Source organism: Cyprinus carpio, unplaced genomic scaffold (genome assembly GCF_018340385.1).
Source record: "Cyprinus carpio isolate SPL01 unplaced genomic scaffold, ASM1834038v1 S000006521, whole genome shotgun sequence".
NCBI classification, from domain to species: domain Eukaryota; kingdom Metazoa; phylum Chordata; class Actinopteri; order Cypriniformes; family Cyprinidae; genus Cyprinus; species Cyprinus carpio.
In genome coordinates, this window is record NW_024879188.1 from 248,255 (window position 1) to 271,799 (window position 23,545).

The 23,545-nt window shown below is 41.0% G+C and overlaps 1 protein-coding gene across 1 annotated transcript; it reads left to right on the top strand.

Annotated features, from left to right (window-relative positions):
- Positions 1-5,444: 5,444 nt before the first annotated feature.
- LOC122143867 lies at positions 5,445-21,511 on the top strand. The gene is made up of 4 exons (XM_042754471.1): positions 5,445-5,637; positions 20,029-20,212; positions 20,844-21,043; positions 21,192-21,511. The coding sequence occupies exons 1-4, from the start codon at positions 5,445-5,447 to the stop codon at positions 21,509-21,511; spliced, it is 897 nt and encodes a 298-aa protein (XP_042610405.1).
- Positions 21,512-23,545: the final 2,034 nt, after the last annotated feature.

The following is a 23,545-nucleotide window of genomic DNA, read 5'->3' on the forward strand; positions in this document are numbered from 1 at the left end:
GATGCAGGCTAAGTGTCCCTAATTAAACAAGTAGGCTATATATTCAGCTAATTGTCACTCTCTTATATGTATGCTTCTCATAAACAATTAGTCAATATGTTTTAAACGCTGCCCACGACTAAAGATTTTTCTGGTCGACTAGTAGTCGTTCATTTTAAGCATAAGTTGATTATTAGTTGCACTTTTATTATTAAACTATATAAATCATAATAATAAGCCTTTAATTGCCTACATAGCCTACTAAGCACTCAAGCGCACGAAAAAAGGCTTGCACAGCGCACCGTCAAATATAGTAATTATGGATGTGTTAGGCAAAACAGCAAACCAGCAAGTACACTGCATTAATGTTTTTAATTATTTATTGTTACACTAGTGCTTTTTATGTCTTCGGTTTAAGAGAAGTCGGCGACACTGACTCTTCATCTCATCAGTATGCACCTGAATGCATGATTCATACGGATTACATAATCTAATAATATTTGTTTTCTGTTTGAATTGATTCATTTAAAAGTTTCACTCTCTGTAGTTATATTTTTATGTCTGTATTAAGGCAAGCAAACATGGAGTTTCAAAGTGACGCACCAGAAAGCTCATTTTGTTTATTTATCATTATTTTTACAAAAAGCGCAACGTTTCATTGTTATTCTGAGTGCACACGAATAAACATAGAGTCTTTACAGATACAATAGATGCATTAATCTTATCTGTATGACCAAAAATGATGAAGTATTTTAAGAGCAAATGATCACACTGGCGCCTCCATCTGTCATGCAGTAGCCCAAGCACGCTACTGTTCAGCTTCTACACTCTGCACAAACACGTGAACATATATATATATATATATATATATATATATATATATATATATAATTTAATTATGTAATATTAATTATTATTTAATTATTAAAAATTTTATCTAATAATTTGTTACAATGGGAGGATTTGTGAGTGTGCAGATCTCAGTAAACTTGTGTAAACAAACGTCTCGGTTACGTATGTAACCCTTGTTCCCTGATGGAGGGAACGGAGACGTTAGGTCGAACGACATATGGGGTCTCACTTGGGAGGCCAATCATCTCTGAGTTTTAGAGAAAACGGCAATGAAAATTGCCTAGTGGATTTTGTATGCTGAGCCACTCCCCATGCCTACGGGTATATAAGGCGACAGCGTGAATCCACCTATTCAGGTTTTACACTGACAAGACAAGAACATGTCCCAGCCACAGCGAATAGTTCAAGGCTCTGGCATGGGGACATAACGTCTCCGTTCCCTCCGTCAGGGAACGAGGGTTACGTACGTAACCGAGACGTTCCCTGTCTGTCGGTCACTACGAGTTAAGCGAGCCTAGGAAAAAGGCCGCTACAGAGACCACATCCTACCCATAGTGAGGTGACGTGGAGATACTGATATGGACTGACCCAGGGGGCAGTACTACATATGGAATGGGTCTCTGAGGCAGGTCCTAGCTAGAGTAGGGCTAGAACAGCTGCCAGAAGAGACTGACAGAGTGGGTCTGTCAAGGGGAAGACATGGGTTTACCAAGAGGGAAACCTTACCGTGGAAGAATACACATATGGGATTACCCCATAGGGAAACAAGCCATATGGACACCTAGCACAGTACAGGGGCTGACCTGGACTCTGGACATGCTAACACTCCGTGTGAAGTGAGCCCTCACCCCCAGGGGGCACGGCTCGCCTTGGGAATGGTACGCCAAGGCGATGGCATCCACTATCCAGTGAGCCTTCCCTTTCTGCTATCCCCCAAAGGAGACCAGGAGCTGCTCAGAGCTTCTGAAGCTCTGGGTGCGGTCCACGTATAAACGAAGCGCTCTTACGGGACACAGCAATGCAAGGCTGGATCTGCCTCCTCCTGGGGCAGTGCTTGCAGGTTCACCACCTGGTCTCGGAAGGGAGTGGTGAGAACCTTGGACACGTATCCAGGCCAGGGGTCAAAGGACAACGCGAGAGTAGGCCAGTCCGAACACAAGGCACTCTTCACTTACCGAAAATGCTTGGAGGTCCCTGACCCTAATGAATTACAAGAAACATAACATACGTAATCAGATTTGGGTAATGAATTACAAGTAACATGAGTTACGTAATCAGATTACTTTTTTCAAGTAGCTAGTAAAGTAACGCATTACTTTTTAATTTACAATAAAATATCTGAGTTACTTTTTCAAAAAAAGTAACGCCAGTTACTTTGTATTCCCATTTTTTGACTGACAAGTCTCCTGTTCCCATATTGGGAGAAATCGGAAGTATGGAGGCGTTGTGTGCGCTGTGTGAACATGATGTTACTGTAGTTCTAGACTAAATGTGAATGTGCATTAATTCATCCCACTCACAAAAAAACAAAAAACAAAACAGATTTAGTATTCATCAAAATTAATCAAAACAGTGAAATGCAAACCCAGAATATGACGCAAACCTGCAATAACTAAATATATTAAATAACACAAATGTATCTATTCCCATTTTATTAACAGTGTCTTTGCTGCTGACCTTTAATGTTCCAGTTCAACCATACTAATAATCAAAAATGACTTTAGATAAACTAACAATTGTGCTTCATTGTTTTTTTTATTGCTGAAGAGTGTTGAACCTTCTTCTTCTGTGTTCTACTGTACAGACGTGAATTTACTTTTCCTTCAGCCTGAGGTTTATTCATTACACTTTTTGGTGTGAAAGGGCTTTTACATTTGCTATAAATAGAACTTCTTATATTAAAAACAATCAAGCCCTGCTCATATTTAAAAAGTAACGTGAAAGTAACGTTAAAAAGTAAAAGTAACTAAGTAACGTATTTAGTTACTTTTTTAGGGAGTAACGCAATATTGTAAGGCATTACTTTTAAAAGTAACTTTCCCCAACACTGATCAGGAGTGCTGTCTTGAGAGACAGGAACTTCAGCTCAACCGAATCAAGTGGCTCAAATGGACCCCTCTGAAGTCCAGCCAGGACAATAGAGAGGTCCCAGGAGGGCATCAGTGGTGTCCTAGGAGGATTTAACCTTCTGGCACCCCTCAGGAACCTGAAGATCAAGTCACGCTTCCCCAGGGACCGGCCGTCCACTGCATTGTAAAGGGCTGCAATGGCAGCCACATACACTTTCAAGGTGGAGGGTGACATAGGCCTGCCTCATAGAGGGAGCTCTAGCCTGACTGATAGTGTCTACCATCGCTGGTGGCAGATCACTTAGGTCTGCCGGGTCCCGTCCAGAAGCCACACGTGGAGGTTACAAAGATCTGGATGCGGGTGCCATATGATGCCCAGCCCCTGAGAGAGGAGGTCCCTCCTCAGGGGGATGCGCCAGGGAGGGGTTGTCACGAGGAGCATGAGGTCCAAAAACCAGGTCTGGGAGGGCCAGTAAGGCGCAACCAACAGGACCTGTTCCCCATCCTCCCTGACCTTGCACAGTGTCTGTGTGAGCAGGTTCACTGGGGGAAACGCATACCTGCGTAGAGCCCAAGGCCAGCTGTGTGCCAGTGCATCCGTGCCCAGGGGGGCCTGGGTCAGGGAATAGTACATCTGGCAGTGGGAGGACTCATGGGAAACAAACAGGTCTACCTGGGCTTCCCCGAATCGACTCCAGATCAGCTGGACCATCTGGGGATGGAGTCGCCATTCCCCGGGGAAAGTGAGCTATCGTGAGAGTGCATCAGCTGCATGATTGAGCTCCCCCGGAATGTGGAGAGCGCTCAGCGACTTGAGCCGCGTCTGACTCCAGAGGAGGAGATGGTGGGCTTGTTGAGGCATGCAACATGATCGTAGACCACCCTGTCGGTTGATGTACGAACAGAAGCAGTGTTGTCCGTGCAGACCAAGATGTGCTTGTCTAGCAACAGTGGCGGGAACCACCATATAGCTAGATGCACTGCCAACAGCTCCAGACAGTTGATGTGCCAAAGCAGAGTCGAGGTCCTGTCCAGGACCCTGAAGCTGTCTGCCCGTTGCAGGACGCGCCCCAGCCCGTGTTGGAGGCCTCTGTCATGACAACAACATGCCGGGACACTTGTTCTAACAGCACCGTGGCCCACAGAAAGGCAAGGTCCGACCAGGGGCTGAATAGGTGGCGACACATCAGTGTGATGGTGACACGATGTGTACCATGGCACCATGCCCATCTCAGGACTAAGGAGTGTAACCAGTACTGAAAGTGGTCTCATATGAAGCAACCCGAGCGGCGTGACTGCAGCTGCAGATGCCATATGCCCCAGGAGCCACTGAAAATGTTTCAGTGGTACCACTGTCTTGCCTCTGAAGGAACTCATGCAGTTCAGCACCGACTGGGCATGCTCGCTGGTGAGACGCGACATCATACTCACTGAGTCTAACTCCATACAGAGATAAGAGATTCTCTGTGCAGGGGAGAGCTCGCTCTTATCTCGGTTGACCTGAAGCCCCAACTGAGTGAGGCCCCTGTGACTGCACAACTCCTCTCGGGACTGGGCCATGATGAGTCAGTCATCGAGCGACCTTCGTGAAAACACAGGGGGACAGAGAGAGCCCGGAGGGGAGGACCTTGTACTGCCATGTCCGACCCTCGACCGCAAACCGCAGAAATGGTCTGTGGCGAGGGAGGATCGAGACATGAAAGTACGCAACCTTCAGGTCGATCACTGCAAATCAATCTTGGGCTAGAACGCATTTGATAATACGTTCCTGCATCAACATGTTAAACGGGAGCTTGTGCAGGGCCTGATTCAAGACTCGGAGATCCAGGATAGGTCGAAACCCGCTCCTCATCTTGGCTGGAGGGACCGGCTCGATTGCATCCTTCGACAACAGGACAGCAAACTCCTCGTGCAAGACAGAGGCGTCCCGGACTGCCACCAAAGTCTCAAGAACGGCACTGAACTTGGGAGGTCGCCGGGTGAAACTGAATCGAGTAACCAAGTCGAACCGTCTGAATGAGCCAATGCGACGAGTTGGGCAGGGCAAGCCACACCCCCAAGCTCCATACAAGTGGCACCAAAGGGACAGTCGATGTACCCGCAGTGGTGCAGTGATGGGGAGTTGTGTTGGATGGCCCCGAAAGCATAGCATTCTGAGTCATCACAGCAAAACTCTCCATGTTCCCGGAGGAACTGTCGTTCCCCAGGGGGCATCGTGGGTGAGAATGAGGAGGCAGTGCGTCGCTCTCGCTGTCAACCCACGAGCCTTGCAACTCGGAGGAAAGGGAAATTGCTCTTTTTTTGAACATGTGGGTACCACTGGCCATTGGACCAGTGGCGGAACAGAAAGAATAGAAAACTGAAGATTCTCCACCCCGCCCTCCTCTGGGGGAAGGAGTGGCGCTGTCTCCGCCGGCTCCTGAAGAGCAGTCTCACACATTTCTGTCAGTCAATTTGCACAGCTCCTGCTTCAACCTCAGGTCGGTTCTACCCTTGTGCATCTGTTAAAGCCTTGGCTTGGTGAATTTGCAGGATTGCCATGGCATGCAGGGCAGAGGCAGCTTGGCCCTCAGCACTGCAAGCTTTGGCAGCGATAGCCGCCAACAGCTTACAGGCCTTGGAAGGGAGACATGGAATATTCCTCCCAGTGGCGGCGTTTTGCAGGCACAGGTGCACCGCAATCGCACTCTCCTCCTGGGGAACGTCGATTCACCCCCTAGCTGCCCCACCATCAAGGGTAGTGAGGACAGAGGAAGGAGACGAGCGTCTTCTGGCCATAAAAGGGGCCATCCACGACTACGTCACTTCCCCATGCACATCCAGGGAGAAAGGAACCAGAGCAAAATGCGGTTGTGAGCCGCACTCTACATCGAGAACCAATCGACCAGCCACGAGCACTCAGGGCTGGGTGGTGTATTCACCTTCAACCTGATGCTCACAGCTGCCCAGGCAAGCACGACTGTCAACTCTGGGTCCAATTCGGCAGTGGCGACAACACCCGAGGGGGGCAGCCCCGCCTAATCTTCATCCACAGAGGTAAACAGCCCATCCCCCGATGCTGCAATCGACATCTGATCCTCCGGCGGCACACTGAATGACATGCTGAGACTGCCATAAGACAGGACAAGCACTGCGGAAGGGATGAGAAGCTCTCACTGTCATCCTCAAATCTCCCAGAGCACTAGCCAGCGGTTCTCTGCTCGTGGCAGAGAAACCGGAATGGGTAGTGACAAAGGGGTCTGCTCCTTTCCCTTTAAGAAAGGAGAGATGCGATCGCAGCGTTGCCATGGTCACACACGCAGTGTGGGCATGAACCATCCACGAACGCGTCTTCAGATTGCTGAGTGTCCAGACATGGAAGACAACGCTAGTGGCCATTGTCAAAGGACAGAAAACGACCGCATCCAGAAGGACACAGACAAAATGGCATCTTTAAAAAGACGCGAATCATACGTGATTTGCTCTTTTAGGAAATCTGCTCTTTTAGTTGAAGCACCCAGAGGAATCGCTGAAAGGGACACCACTGTCGCGCCGTACCGCCAACCAGAACATCTTCCCGACACACAGCAGATGAATGGCTTTGTGGAGTATAACAGCTTTTCATACAACCACTGGGCTCTGAAGCAAAAATCTGAATGAATGGATTCACGCTGTTTCATGCTATTACTGGTAGGCTAACTGTATAAAAAAAAAAAAACTAAAAATTAAATTACACAATATTTTTTTTGTTTGTTTGTTTTTTTGAGTAATTTTCTGTTTTGACTGTTTTGCAAATGACTTTTCTTAAAGTTTCATCTGTGTAGTTAGGATTTGCAATACACATTCAAATGTAATTGTAAATAGTAAGTAACATTTATTTCTATAGCACCATTCTAGAACAAGTGTCACAAAGTGCTTTACATCCATATGTAAAAATAAGAGTGACAATTAAAAACAAACAAGCAGGTAAAACAGAGCAATACAAAACCATTTAGACAAAAACTATTTTTAAACAAGTGGGTATTGTCACGGTTGGTAAACCATGATCTCTGGTGTTTGCACTTTGTGGTGAAGTCTGTGTGTTTCGCGTCTGCACTGATTAGTTTGTGGGCGTCTCCGTTAATTGTCATCAGCAGCAGCTGTCACTCATTACTCATTCCCTATATATTGGCTTGTCTCACGTCTTGTGTTTGTGAGATCGTTGTTTAATGTCACTTACCCTGTTTTGTTTGGCTTCAGTGTTGTCTGCGTTTGGATGTTCGTGTTTTCCCGGAACCTCATCCACTCTACGCACTTCCACTCAGCCACAAATACTTACCTTCGGCTCTATTCCCCGCAGTTCCTGTGCCATCCTCTCTTGCTGCCTTCTCACCGTCATCATCCGGATTCCTCACCACCTCACCACCATCTTGGATTGTTGTCTTCCCAGCATCATTGTCTTTTCCCTGTTTGTTTATTTATTTTCATTAAATCGTCTAACTCGCTATTGTTTCCAGTCCTTCCTTCACCCCACCGTCACAGGTATTAGCTTCTTATAGCTGCTAATAAAAAGTTCAAAAGAACAGCATTCATTTAAATAGAAAATAAATCTTTTGTAACAATATACACTACCATTCAAATGTTTGGGGTCAGTAATTTTTTTTTCTTTCAAGAAAATAAAAAATATATATTTTGAATAAATGCCATTCTTTTTAAATGCGGTAGGTGATTTATATGGATTGCTAATGGCCAAAACTTGCATTTTGTTCACATATCTTTGTTTTATTCTTTTGAGAGGTGATATAAATTTTTTTTGGATTACAGGTGCTGGTCATATAATTAGAATATCATCAAAAAGTTGATTTATTTCACTAATTCCATTCAAAAAGTGAAACTTGTAAATTATATTCATTCATTACACACAGACTGAAATATTTCAAATGTTTATTTCTTTAAATTTTGATGATTATAACTGACAACTAAGGAAAATCCCAAATTCAGTATCTCAGAAAATTAGAATATTGTGAAAAGGTTCAAAACTGAAGACACCTGGTGCCACACTCTAATTAAACTAATTAACTCAAAACACCTGCAAAGGCCTTTAAATGGTCTCTCAGTCTAGTTCTGTAGACTACTCAATCATGGGGAAGACTGCTGACTTGAAAGTTGTCCAAAAGACAACCATTGACACCTTGCAAAAGGAGGGCAAGACACAAAAGCTCATTGCAAAAGAGGCTGGCTGTTCACAGAGATCTGTGTCCAAGCACATTAATAGAGAGGCGAAGGGAAGGAAAAGATGTGGTAGAATAAAAGTGTAAAAGCAATAGGGATAACCGCACCCTGGAGAGGATTGTGAAACAAAACCCATTAAAAAATGTGGGGGAGATTCACAAAGAGTGGACTGCAGCTGGAGTCAGTGCTTCAAGAACTATTACGCACAGATGTATGCAAGACATGGGATTCAGCTGTCGCATTCCTTGTGTTAAGCCACTCTTGAACAAAAGACAGCATCAGAAGCGTCTTGCTTCAAAAAGGACTGGACTGCTGCTGAGTGGTCCAAAGTTATGTTCTCTGATGAAAGTAAATTTTGCATTTCCTTTGGAAATCAGGGTCCCAGAGTCAGGAGGAAGAGAGGAGAGGCACACAATCCACGTTGCTTGAGGTCCAGTGTAAAGTTTCCACAGTCAGTGATGGTTTGGGGGTGCCATGTCATCTACCAGTGTTGGTCCACTGTGTTTTCTGAGGTCCAAGGTCAACGCAGCCGTATACCAGGAAGTTTTAGAGCACTTCATGCTTCCTGCTGCTGACCAACTTTATGGAGATGCAGATTTCATTTTCCAACAGGACTTGGCGCCTGCACACACTGCCAAAGCTAACAGTACCTGGTTTAAGGACCATGGTATCCCTGTTCTTAAATGGCCAGCAAACTCGCCTGACCTTAACCCCATAGAAAATCTATGGGGTATTGTGAAAAGGAAGATGCGATATGCCAGACCCAAGAATGCAGAAGAGCTGAAGGCCACTATCAGAGCAACCTGGGCTCTCATAACACCTGAGCAGTGCCACAGACTGATCGACTCCATGCAACACCACATTGCTGCAGTAATTCAGGCAAAAGGAGCCCCAACTAAGTATTGAGTGCTGTACATGCTCATACTTTTTGTTCATACTTTTCAGTTGGCCAAGATTTCTAAAAATCCTTTCTTTGTATTGGTCTTAAGTAATATTCTAATTTTCTGAGATACTGAATTTGGGATTTTCCTTAGTTGTCAGTTATAATCATCAAAATTAAAAGAAATAAACATTTGAAATATATCAGTCTGTGTGTAATGAATGAATATAATACACACGTTTCACTTTTTGAATGGAATTAGTAAAATGAATCAACTTTTTGATGATATTCTAATTATATGACCAGAACCTGTAGATAGATAAAAAATTGACTGGCTTGTGCTGCATCCTAGATGCAGATGAAGATCAAGGCTTTTCCTTGAAGGTGCACTAAGTCAGGCACCTTTTACCAGGCACATTTATCAGCACCTTTTTTTTAACACATTCAGAAAATTAGTCTATCACAAACATCCTAAAACCTGTAAATTATTTTCTGTCAATTATTTTATAAGTATTTTACATGTCTTCAGAGAGAGGGTTTTTTGGAAAGAGGGTGTATGCTTAATTATATAACTGAAATCACTTTTAAACAAATTTAAATTATTCCACCACACTCGAAAAAAACAAAAAAAAAAAAAAACACAAAAGCTGTCAATGGAACTTTAAAAAGGTACTAATATTTACCATTTAAGTACTAATGTGTACACTTTAGGTATACATACCCTTTAGGGTTAAATAAGGTACAAATATAAGCATTGCCCATTGACAGATATGCACTCTTTGTACTTTTTCTGAGAGGAAAGCCCTTCATTATTGTTTGGACAGACAGGTATTCCTGTCACTCCAGCAACTGAGCCATTGGCTTTGTTTACATGCAACCAAATAATCAGTTTGTAATCAGATTGATGGCTCAACACCTTAATCGATCGAATTGAGCTCAATCGGAATGAAATTTCAATCGGATTGAAGGGGGTGTTTTTTTCCTTTTCTAATACAATTGAGAGTGCATGTAAACACTCGATCGGATTGAACCCCGAAACTGAAAGGACTGCGCATGTGCAATGATGTAGAAATAGCATAATGACGTATGATGTGCAGAACAAGCAGTTCTTCCATTTGAATAAAGTGTTGTATAAATTCATTTCCTGTCATTATAAAACTCTCCTTTCACTCGGCAACTGTGAAGTGGAGCAGGACAACCTCCCACCAGTCCTTGTTTTGGATTCTCATTCACCGGCAACCTGTTTTGGGCGCAGGGAGGGGCATTTTTACTATGTGATAAATATGAGCAGCATGGCACAGCGGTTTATAAAAATATATATCTATAAATGGATAAATATTAATTCTGCTGTTAAAAACAAATAAAGGAACTGTGTAGGAGATTGTTTATTATGTACAAACAGTGAGAAACTCTATATCTCATAAAAAAAAAATAAAAAAAAAAAAAAAAAAAAAAAAAAAAACATTTGTGATTTGAAACTTGTGACATATGAACACGCACATCAACCCGATGACTTTATTTAGCGTTCATGTAAACACTATATTCAGATTCATCTGAATGAATACAGTCCGCCACATACAGCCCATGGCATAGCCATCTCAGCCAGATGTATGATTATGGCTGACCCTATTCTGGTCATATGTAGGACCAAACAACACACATTGCAATTTTGTTCTGGCCCAGCTCTAGTCCATACAAACCCTTTTCCCTCTGCCCACATACCGCAAAGAATGATGGCCCTGAAGTGGCCCAGGTCTGGTTTAAAGACAAGGGCCACACATGGGCCATAACTTGCCCGAGTCTCAGCCAATTAATAGCACATAATGGTGCTTTTTTCCACTACGTGGTACGACTCAGCTCAGCACTGCTCAGTACGGTAAGGCACTGCTCGGCACGGTTTGCATTCCCACTGCAGTTTAGTATCGCTTTAGAGCAGGGGTTTTCAACCTGTGTGTGTGGGGGGGGGGGGGGGTATACAAGGGGGGCGCGAGCATCAGTTAATTCAGATATTCCCTTGAGGATTTATGAATATGAGTAAGCAAACCTTTAGCCATCCACTAGGGGGCAATCTGAATCCCACTGCTAGTCGACAGGTAGAGCAGAGTTGGCTCGAGTATCAGTGACACTTATTGACAGTGTAAGATGATTTACGGTTAGCCGTGTCGGAAATCCAACCACGGATTGTCACGTTGTTATCTCAGAAACACGCTCAGCCATAACATTGAATCAGGTAAACTGGTTATATATTTATGTTTCAGCATAATTACGCACGCTATACCAGGGGCAGTTCTAAACCCTTTTTAGGTGGGTTTCAACCCCCCATCTGTCACCTTATCCCCCCAAAACTTAACGATCAGGCCAGTGCTGCTTCCTTTTTCATTCTCTTGTGTTTTAAGTCTTGTCAGTTTAAACACTAAAGTAATTTTGAGTCATTTAAGCCCAAGACATCTCAATGCGGTACTCACGTGCTGTGATAAAACATATCTTATGGCGTTATTTCACTGACAAATGGCGAGAGCGCATTATTGTAGCGCAAAAGCACATTAATACAATGCGCAAGCGCAAATCTCTCAGCAGATTTTCTTTGCTCTCAATCAAAACCAAACGCGTGAGGCATGGAAATGGCAAAAACTGCATACAAAACTAAATACAAACAAAAAAAAGAGATATAGTAAAACAAAGTAGCTACAATAACCACTTTATGTTAAAACAAAAATACAACAATAAAAATAAAGGAAAGGCCCTGCACAAATCTGCACAAAAAAGTGCATAATCATAACCTTTGACAACGTTTAATTCCGGTGCGAAAATAATTAATATCTATGGTGCATGAGCACAGAGAGATTTGAGCGTGCACAGGACACAGTTTTAAGTGAGAGGTGAGACATTTTTTAAGTGTGCGCACTCTCTCTGGGCGAGAGGAGCATATATCTGAGTGTGCACCCCGGGTTTGTGCGAGAGCAAAGAAAATCCACGCGAGTGGAGAGATTCGTGAGTGAAATTAGGCAAATTTGGGGGGGCGCATGTCCTAAAAGGTTGAAAACCCCTGCTTTAGAGAGGGCGGGATTATTCACATGATAGTTGCACCGCTTCTACTGCCACGACTCCTAATAAAACATTTTCATTCCGCGTCGCCCCATCAAGCTCTCGCTATCAGCAAGAGGAACGTCTGTACTTCCGCAACAGACAACAAAACTTTTTGGTTGTTAAAAAAAGGTGTGCTCATTAAAAACAGTTGCCTTCGATCTTTGGCAGGCTGTACTGATTTAAATCTAGTGGTTCTTTTGTGTTTGTGTCGCTAGTTCAGTGACGCAGATAGCGACGATTCTCTCCGGCCAATCAGTGATCAGCAGAGATTACACGTCACGTTTTGGTAATGGTACTGGTTTGGTAATGGTGAGCCGTACCGTGCTGTACCATACAGTGGAAAAGCGCCATATGTGGCCCTGCACTGGGCCTGAATAGGATTTATCATTGGTAACAATTCTCAGCCTTAAAGGGTTAGTTCACGCAAAAAATTTAATTAGTCTTTGTTTTACTCACCCTCAATGCATCCTAGGTGTATGTGACTTTCTTCTTGCAGACGAATCCATTCTCCTGTTGCGAATCCATGCATTTTTGTAAGATAAATAACCATATTTCAAACATAATAACACTTTTTTCTCACTAGGATGCTTTGAGGGTGAGTAAAACCCAGGCTAATTTTCATTTTTGGGTGAACTAACCCTTTTAGTAAACCAGAAGTCCCAAAACAGAGCCCACACCTGAGCCTTAGAAAGCCCAAACCCAATACAGAATATTAATATTTGATATTATTGCATTGTGTATATGGTATATTTGTAAAATGTTTTTTCACAATTTCACTTAACAGCAAATAGGTTCTTTGTCATTGCCATCAAAGGGTTAGTTCACCCCAAAATGAAAATTGTGTCTTTAATTACTCACCCTCATGTCATTCCAAACCCATAAGACCTTCGTTCATCTTCGGGACACAAATTAAGATATTTTTGATGAGAGCTATCTGACCCTCCATAGACAGCAACACAAATAAAATGTGCCCAGGTCAAGAAATGTAGTAAATACAATGGTATAAACAGTCCATGTGACCCTCAGTGGCTCAACGTCAATTTTGCGATGCTACGAGAATACTTTTTTTTTTTTTTTGTGCACATTAAACAAAATAACATAATTTACTCAACCATTCTTCTTCCCCAAGTTACGTCTTCCGCCATTTTAGAGAGTATTTACAATGATACATGTTGCACAATACAGCAAATAATACAGCATATAATAAACAACACAATACAGCACTTGTGTGAAACCAAGTGAAAAAAAAAAATTTTGAAAAATTTTGGTTCCGCTATCTCTTTAAGGGGAGCTTTAACTTAATTTTTTTTTTACCTAGCTTTAACAGGTGTGTATTACACAATTTTAATTGACTTCCGTTTCATGGTGCGGTGGTTTCTTTTCCTCCACCTCATGCATTAAAATCATGTAATGCACACCTAGCCATGGATTAGCCCTTCTGTGTGAAGAGGGTTATAGGTAACACAAAGTATTAAATGAAGGGGAATCAATTATTATTATTATTATTATTATTATTATTCAAATGGAATATTATAAACTTGAGGTTAGAAATTTTGAATGCAAACACCAAAATGATAAAGAGGGCAAATAATTGTGGAGGACTCTGTACAGTATTTAAACATGATTGTTTCTATGTTTTTTTTCCAGAAAATGCATGTTATTGTGCAAAGGTTTAGACTATCAGTGGAGGGCCAGAAAGCTCTAAGATTTCTTCCATAAAGATCTTCATTTTTGTTCTGAAGATGAATGAAAGACTTGCAGGTTTGGAACGACATGAGGGTGAGTAATTGATGCCAGAATTGTCATTTTTGAGGTGAACCAATCTTTTAACTTTTTTTTACCTGGAGTGTTCAAAGACAATGAGTACCTTTACATGGACAACAATAATCTGATTTTAGAGAAATCAGAGATTTTTTGATTAACTTAGTCATATTCGAAATTGAATTAAGACATGTGGAGGGTTCCTATTTTAGTCACATTATTGAAGTGCCAGTTTAGCCTTGTAAACACCTTAATCACATTATTACCGTTCTGTAGGACTTTTCGCCACATTTTAAGCTACAGGATACACACACTAGCATGTGGTCAACCATTTGACAGCAAATAAAAGAGCCTTAAACACCACCATCGTCTGTATGCGGTCGCCGTGATTTTGCCAAGTAAGACATGTTCCTGGATCAAACTCTTTTGTTGATCCTGGACCACATAACTGTCCAAAAATATAGACTTAACCCAATCCCTACCCCTACCCCATAATTTATTAATAAAATCAGTGTGAAATGATAGCTGATTAACAAGGGTGTAGAAGCACCTAACCCTGATCGTTAAAGGGGGAACCTAAACCAAGTAATTTCCTGAAAAGTTGTCCCAACTAATTTCTGATTTGTTGATAGGAAATGTTGTTCCCGGACCAACAAGAATACTTCACTGTTTTTTTTTTTTTTTTTTTTTTTTTTTTTTCACTGTTTTTTTTTTTTTTTTTTTTTTTTTAAATCTTTTTTTCTCTGTAGTGCACATACAAATAATTAACTGAACTTGAAGCTTTCAGTAAATTAAAAATGAAACACCCACAACTGTACATGGGATCATCATGAAGACGAACTATATTTTATATTAAATTATCTGGAGGGGACGTCCGGATGGCTTTGCGTGGGGACATAATGACGTGTGCCAATAATCGAACTATGAACAAGCCTTAAAATGGGAACGGGAGAATGAAAGAAAGTATTCTAAAAGCATCACATGTAAGCACTTAACACATCATACACATTGTCTTATTTAGAAAAATAAGGTAATTATATATTAGATTACTGATATCCATGTAAACCCAATGTAGTCATTATTAATGCTGGACCAATATGCCATAACAAATTAACTGGGAATGGTATGAATACTTTTCACAAACACTTGGTTGACATCACAATTCAAGATTTATTTTAAGAATACTAAATATACCTATAGTGAAAAGTGTAACTGAAACTTGAGAATTTCTGATAGTTTTTTTATTTGTTTTGTTTTTTTCCAGACTACCATCCACCATCTGAGATAAAGGCAGTCATAAGACCCCAGCGGAACGATGAGGATAAGCTCTCTCAAAAAATGAAACCTGCCTGAATAATGATCTTCCTCTCCCCCCCACGGGAAGAAAGGTGCATGAATTGTGTGATTGTAAATAATATTAAGGACATTTATTATAACTTCTCAGCCTGTTATTTTAAGTTTAACACGAAATGTAAAATCATTGATTGTTTGCTGGACTGTTTGAGACCCAATTCACTGTTGTTTTTGTACCTTATTCATTACATTGCAGATGTGTGCAAATAAAACTTATTTGGACAATATTCTGGTTTGCATTACAGTGTTACTGTACACAGCATTTATTAGTATTGCAACTTTGGATGTATTGATTGTACTTCAGTTGTAGCCTATTTCTACACACACGGCTATATTGCAGTACTACTTGCAGTTTTAAATTGCAGTATAATGTCCAGTACTAAACTTACGCCGTGATTTCAGTATTTAAAGTAATACTGCGGTTCGATATGCAGAGTTGTTTGTTAGTAATACTACAGCCTTACTGCAGTTGTATTTCAATAGTACTTCAGATGTAGTGCACTAACAACAGCAATAATGCAGTTTTTTTCGTGTCCAAAAAAAACTGTTTTTTTTTTCTACCTGTAACAAAAAACTGCAGTAATTTTTTGTTGTAAGGACATTTATACAGTATACAGTCCTGTACACAAATCCGGTGAAACTGGCAACACTAAACGCAGCGCCGGCATTACTGCGTGCCTTGCTGCTGCTAAGGAAGTAGCGTGTTGGTCCCCGTAGGTGGCATGTACCACCAACACGCCCCCTCACGGTAGATGTTAGCTGTTACGAAAAGTTTTTTTATTTTCGTTTTTTTAGTACGTGCCATTAGGGATCTGTCGCGTCACATTTACAAGCACCAAAACGGTATTTAGTGTTTGAATTTCGTAATAAAATTGACAGAATCTGAGAGATTTTTTTTTTCTATCATAAGTAACCTGCTCTGTCTAGTGTGTCGGTCTCTGTGTCCCCTTTGCTTTCGTGATTTTTCTGTGTTTTGAGAAAATGGAATGTGTGGCGTGAGAGCGTGTGAAAAGTGTCACAATTGCGTGTCTCACTTTTTTATTGCATTTGTATTAGTTTGTTTGAAGAGTCAAAAAAAAAATCCATGGGTCCTTAACGCAATTACACGTCATCGGCAAGTCGGTCGGACTAAAAGGGGAAAAAAATAATTTATTCGGCTCGGTCGGGTCTTCTAATTGACAGGGTCAGTCAGTTTATGGCAAACAAGAATATTTTTACAAAGACTTGGCCTAATAGTTATTTGAAACTTGTGAAGCTTGTGACATATTAGCACACAGCTAGTAATGACAGCGTTCGGTTTTATTTGTTGTCAGACAATAAAATACACTTCTTTAAATTACTTACATTATATATTTTTACATTATTTAGCATTAATGTTGTCAATAAAACTTACCTTTACCAGGAAGTTTTGGCCACTGCCTGACATCCTCATACTCACCCATGTTCCCTTTCACCAGACATTTTCTTTAAATGCAGCAGGATCCGCTTTCATTGAAATGTCATTAGAGGGCACTGACAAGTGTCACACCGTCACACTTCGCAGTGCACGCAGTAATGGCGGCAGGCAAGGCATGGCGGCGCCCATAGAGTTCGTGGGCGGATTTTGTTGGTATAGGAGAAACGTACGTAGACGGACAAGTGTAAAGTTAATCACAATCATTTATTTGCTGCCGAAATGGCAAAAAAAAAAAAAAACCTGTGATCACAATGACGATACTTTGCAGTCCCTCTCAGGCGGAATAGTTTAGTTGCCATAGGGTCCGTCGGGCAAACTTTTCGGCAAGACGTGCCTTTTTAAATTTTTCTAGTACACCACGTGCCGTGCGCTTACACACACCTCCCATGGATATAACAGATCAGAAGTCTCAATGAACTCCTGGTTGTCCAGCGGATGCCATATCGTGCCCACTTTTGTCTTATTGTGAATCGATTACTGAATACGCTCTTGACAACTATTCCATGAACAACTGAGGGGCGCTGTCGGATAAACACACGCTGTTTTTAAGTAAAACTCGGCGTCATTGTTTTGTAGAGAGAGACATGATAAGCACAGACCACATCGGAGATTACACATCTCCTCCTGTCTCACCGATCGCCTTCCCCTGTCTCTGAAAAGAGGGGTCATATCTTGACGAAAAATCTTGGCTTCACTGGCTTATTATAGCTGTCGACGTCATTTAACATTTCTATGGCTAAAAATGTGTAGTCTTAAAGCCTTGACTATTATTACAATTGGTTTGCACAGCTTCATCGTACCTTGCTTATACTGGCATACCGTTGGTAACTAAATTCGCTTCGCTCTCATGCTTCTATAGGAATCCTTGATAAACCTACTGGCCAGGCTATTCTTTGATGCTGTTTACTTAAATTTGATTGTGGACACTGAATACTCGCAGCTCCATTGTATTTGACTTGAGTGGTTCAGCTCACTTCGTCGCACCTGCCTGTGCTCATCTTCCCAGCCGTTATAGCTATTTATAGCTCCTACCAGGCTGTGCTGATCTGCATCTTGGCCGACCGTTATACACCCTACCTAACACTGTCGACACACACAGTCATGACGCCGTTATGTTCCCCTATTGGCCCACCCCTCGCCAGCGATTACTCCCCCCTTGCTTGTGCCCATCTGTGGTTAGCGCATGCGCGTAGTTTGGCGCGTTTAGTAGTGAACGTTAAGCAGACATTTTAAGTGATCTCAGTAGCACTGCCCCCTAAAGTTGTTAAATGCTCCCTAAATACCGACACACCAATCCCCCCCCCCCCATGCCGACCCCCCTCCACGACGAGTAAGGTCCGCGAACACTTTTCTCCTTTCAACCACACATCACCCGAAACACAAAGTCGCAACACTAAGTGACGAAACCCCCGAAGGGCCCGATAAATGTTTGATATCACTGAGTAAAACAGGTTGTAGAAACTTCTTGAAACCAAAGTTTGCAATTATGTACTACAGGCTACAGATGAATAACAATATATTGCTGAATGTGAATTCGGATTCAGCATGTCCTCACACCAAGCATCCGCCATTGGATAGCTGACGGAATATTTGGATTTTAAATTAAAATACGTATTACTATTATTAAAATACTTTATTGAATGCTTGTGCATGACAGTATATTAATAAATTATGTGTCACCAGGTAATTTATAACCTAAGTGCAGTTTAATGCAGTTTACTGATTTACTAATTTGCTTAATTTTTAAATGAAAAACTCTTTATTCTGTTGACCTGTGCCATTTCAAACTTTCAAAAATTTAATTAAACAAAACTACACTTCACCTGAAATGTATGTGGAGCATTTAACCTTTATCGTGCTTGAATTTATCTTGTTTGACCCATGGGTCACATAATATGCTATCATGTCCACAAGCATGATTGGGCCACATGACTGAATGACATCACTGAATTGACTCTGGGCCACATTCCTACTATCAACAGTCGATCCTCATATTTTGTTTTGCCGTGATCCACACTGTGCCAACATTGCCACACATGGCCCAGCTCTGGCTGAAAGGGTACATGCCATTTGCTGACAGGAGGCCAGCAGTGCCAGCTTGAGGCCACATTCGGGCAAAGATCGTTTGCTATATGGGTGGTGGAGAATCAGTTAAACATGGCAGCTTTAAAATCAATATTTTTTTAAGACTGTATATAGGACTCTATAGCCATTTTTCATATTCAGGTTAAAACTAAACCCACTTGTGTTTACTGGTCAGTGAGGTGTCATCTTTACTGAAAAATAAGTAACCGCGTAATAATTACTTAATTAATTAAACTTTTCATACGAGTTGACAAACATGTCTGTGTTTTAGATGTTGTGATTAAAAAAAAACGCGCCCGGTTTTAATTTAAAATCACTTTATTTGACCATCTTCTGCCCTCTTGAGGATGAAAGGAGCACCTGCATTCCCTTCTCCAGAGGTTATGCCAGATTTCCCGAGAAGTTGAGGTTACACGTCAGAATGGAACCTGTACTTGTGAGCGGACGGTGTTACAGTGACCTCAGCAGTTTGTGCGTATCAGCTGACCACACACATACACAGACGGGAAAACATGGAACGCGGTAAGACCTGCCGAAAAAACGCAACGTTTGAATAGAATGGAATCTATTGATTATATTCTTGAATCTAGATCTATAGTATCTATTCTATTCAACATTTGAATAGAATAAAACGCACTGATTCTGTTCTTGAATCTAATATCATTAAAATCTTTTTTATTCAGATTCTCTGTAGTGCAGAGGTACTTTTGCCTTGCATTGCAATGCTATAGCGACATCATATAGTCAACGCGCTGTGAAAGGCTTGCGCTGCCCAGTTGGGAGTGTGTCAGTAGTTAATAAAGCAACCATGACGCTCGTGTTACAGTAAAAACGGTGTCTTGTATTTGTCTGAATAAATGTAACATACAAGTCAAAATAATGGCTATCCGTACTCAGAAAAAGTAAAAAGAATAACTCTTTAAATAGGCAATAATCAACACATTACCCTGATATGGCACATAGGCTACTACTGGACTGAGAAAAAAAAAAAAAAAAAAAAAACGCTAAAGAGACATGTATATGGACGGTGAATACACTTTAAATAATTAAATTAAATAACTGTAATAAACTGTTACTGGTGCCATGTGGAATTTGGTAAATCTAGAGGCATATTAATGATGCGACAGAAAGAAAATTTACAGGTAAACACATATGCATAAATGTTTGAAAATCCACTGCCCAAATTTTACTCTCAGTCTCTCACTTCTTTCTGCCCTTGTGCAGGTTTTTCTCTTGCTGGGCCTTCTTCTAATCCTCGTAAACGTCAGTGCGATTTTCAGCACGTCATGACATCCTGCTCCTCCGTGAATTGATAGCACAGAACCCTTTCACTTCTAAAGAGTCAGGCCGGATCTGGGCAAGGGTGGGTGTTGGGGTTTTCAATTATTACTGCCCGACCTTACAGGATGAGAACTTTGAGGTGGATGGACGCAGATGCAGGGAGAGAACCATGCTACTGCTGGATTATTATAAAAAACAGGACTTTGCAAGTCTGCGCAGGTTAGAAGAGGTCAACTTCCCTTTTTTACCTGCCTTGAAGGTGTACTAAGTACTTTTTCCAGTTGAAATAAGTGAATTAAGGTAAATAAAGTGAAAACAAATAAATTAATTAATAAGTAAATACATAAGTGAATTGAAGTAAATAAATTAACAGTACTTTACTCTTAAATATTAGTATTTAATCACATGTGAAGATCAATTAAATACTACTTACTTTGTCTTGGTAACACAATTTGTTTGTAGAACAACATAAGTGTTAAACAGAATATTTCTAAAATTTTATCTGTAACTGAAAACATCTGCTTTTGCTTGATGTGGCAAGTGCCCTAAACACTCCTGGTTTAAAAACTGTGAAACAAGAAATATTATTTAGTGCATTTTTATTCATGAAATGTTTATAAATGTTGTGATTCATTGTATTTCAAGGTTCCTTAATTAAAAGAGGTAAACAGTATGACTTGACACTGGTCAATTAAATCTGCACAGAAAAATGCTTTTAAAACCTTTTTTCTTTTCTTTTTTTTTTCTTTTTTAAATGCTTTTAAAAATGTAAGAAAAATATACAGGTTTAATTATAGTAGCTTTTTCTGTATATACAAAAGCTATTAGATCTGTGTTGTGTTGTGTTCAGGTTTGGTACGGAACGCCTGTATGCACAGAAAGAAGACCTGCTGCAAGAAGTTCTGGAACTGGAGGCAGAGAAGAATCTTCTGGCGAGTGGGGAAAGTAAATACCAAGATGATGAACTCAGGAAGAGAACGCTGGAGGAATTATCATCGCCTGACCCTGACAAATCCACTGTGCTATCAGTAACAACAGCTCCCACCACTGGTAAGGAGACTTTAGTTTAGAAATTATTATAACCACATCATTAAACAACAATCCACAATTGTAGATCTTAAGATTTTATTGTCTCTTACATAAACATACATAAGATACATAAACATTGTCTTTTACATAGCCTTACATTTGTTATTAGTGGTAGCCAGTCCAGAACCTGAGGAGCAGGAGGAGGCTGATCTCACAGCTCCCACAGCCAAACGGCCATGTCAGTGCTGCTGCCAGACCTACTCAGAGATCCTGAGCTTCCTAGAAAAGCGATTTGAAGCAGAGCAGAGTCTGCGAGAGGAGGAGATGGCACTGAGAAGAGAAGAGCTAGAAGTCCAGAGGAGTAAGATTGCCCTGGATCGGGAGCGTCTCGGAGCAGAAAGAAAAGAACGGGAACGTCGGTTTGAGCTGGAGAGTCAGGAAAGGCAGGTTATACTGGATTTGTTTAAAAGAGAAGGTCCTAAAAAATGAACGGAACTCTGACTGAAATTAGAAGCTTTTAGTTTCAGTCTTTGATGTTGAACTGTCATTCCAGCCAGTGTTATATTCTGCTTTCCCTGTTTGAATTGGTCTTATAGCATGAAAATAATATAAACCCATAATATTTTAGTTGATTATCATAACATTGAATAAAATGGCTAAATGCCTGGTGATATGTTTGTTTAATAGTTCATCTGATAAAATACTGAATTTAATAACTAAAGTAATGGATCTGATGCAGTATAGGTATCCTGAGATCTTAAGTTTGAAAACAATTGCCTTTTTCTGGTTTTGGGAACCAGTAGCACTATTGTGCCCTTAAAGGGATACTCCATCCCAAAATGAAACTTTTGTCATTATTCACTTACCCCCATGTCGTTCCAAACCCGTAAAAGCTTTGTTCATCTTCAGAACACAATTTAAGATATTTTGGATGAAAACAGAGAGGCTTGAGACTGTCCCATAGACTGCCAAATAAATAACAGTGTCAAGGTCCAGGAAAGTATGAAAAGCATCATCAGAATAGTCCCATCTGCCATCAGTGATTCAAATGTAACATTATGAAGTGACAAGAATACTTTTTGTACACACACAAAAAAAAAAAAAACAACTTTATTCAACAATTCATCTCCTCTGTGTCTCTCCAAATCAGCGTAGCACCATTTTGCCAATTCTGAGCTGTATGCAGGCGGTGTATGCTCTTCTGTATCATCGGCACCACAAGGATACATTATTTATGTGTATTGTACACTTTGGTTTGAAAGCAAACAGTGCATCGGCTCAGCACGGCTGACACAGAAGAGTGTACGCCGCCTGCGTACAGCTCAGAATTGCAAAAAACACTACGCTGATTTGGAGAGACACAGAGGAGAGGAATTGTTGAATAAAGTCGTTATTTTTGTTTTCTTAGTGTACAAAAAGTATTCTCGTCACTTCATAACATTACGGTTGAATCACTGATGGCAGATGGAGTATTCTGACGATGCTTTTCATTCTTTACTGGACCATGACACTGTTTTTTATTTGGCAGTCTATGGAACAGTCTCAAGCCTACCGGTTTTCATCCAAAATATCTTGAATTGTGTTCCGAAGACAAACGAAGCTTTTACGGGTTTGGAACAACATGGGGGTAAGTGATTAATGACGAAATTTTCATTTTGTGGTGAAGTAACCCTTTAAAGAGCTATTAATGGAACTGAACTTTACTAGGAGTTACATAAAAATAGCCATTATTTCTTCTGTAGCAGCACGTGTATGTTTAAAATTAAGCCTGAAAATGAATGAAAGCCATTCACACTTATATTTTGGATTAACTTAACCCAGATAGAGTGCATTGAACTGAAAGCTGTGTGTAATGAAAGCTGTTACAAATTTCATACAAAAATCTAACTAAACCTGAAGTCGTGGCCTAATGGTTAGAGAGTCGGACTCCCAATTGAAGGGTTGTGAGTTCGAGTCTCTGTGCTGGCAGGAATTGTGGGTGGGGGGAGTGCATGTACAGTTCTCTCTCCACCTTCAATACCATGACTTAGGCGCCCTTGAGCAAGGCATCGAACCCCCAACTGCTCCCCGGGCGCCGCAGCATAAAATGGCTGCCCACTGCTCCGGGTGTGTGTTCACAGTGTGTGTGTGTGTTCACTGCTCTGTGTGTGTGCACTTCGGATGGGTTAAATGCAGAGCACGAATTCTGAGTATGGGTCACCATACTTGGCTGAATGTCACGTCACATAACAATTACTGAACAATAATTCAATTAATAAAATAACAATAAATAAAGCAATAATAACAATAAATGAAAATAACAAAATTGACAATTCGTCTCACTTGCTCTTTAAAATATTTTCCTCCCTCCTTTGTTTTCCTCCTCCTTCATCAACTTTAACAGCTGACGACTTTGCCATATTCTTCATTAATAAAATTAAAACCATCAGTGCACAATTTTCCACACCACAATCTGTCAAGCACATCTCACCAACAAACATACACTGGTTCACATCCTTTTCTTCACTCTCTGAGGCAGAAGTC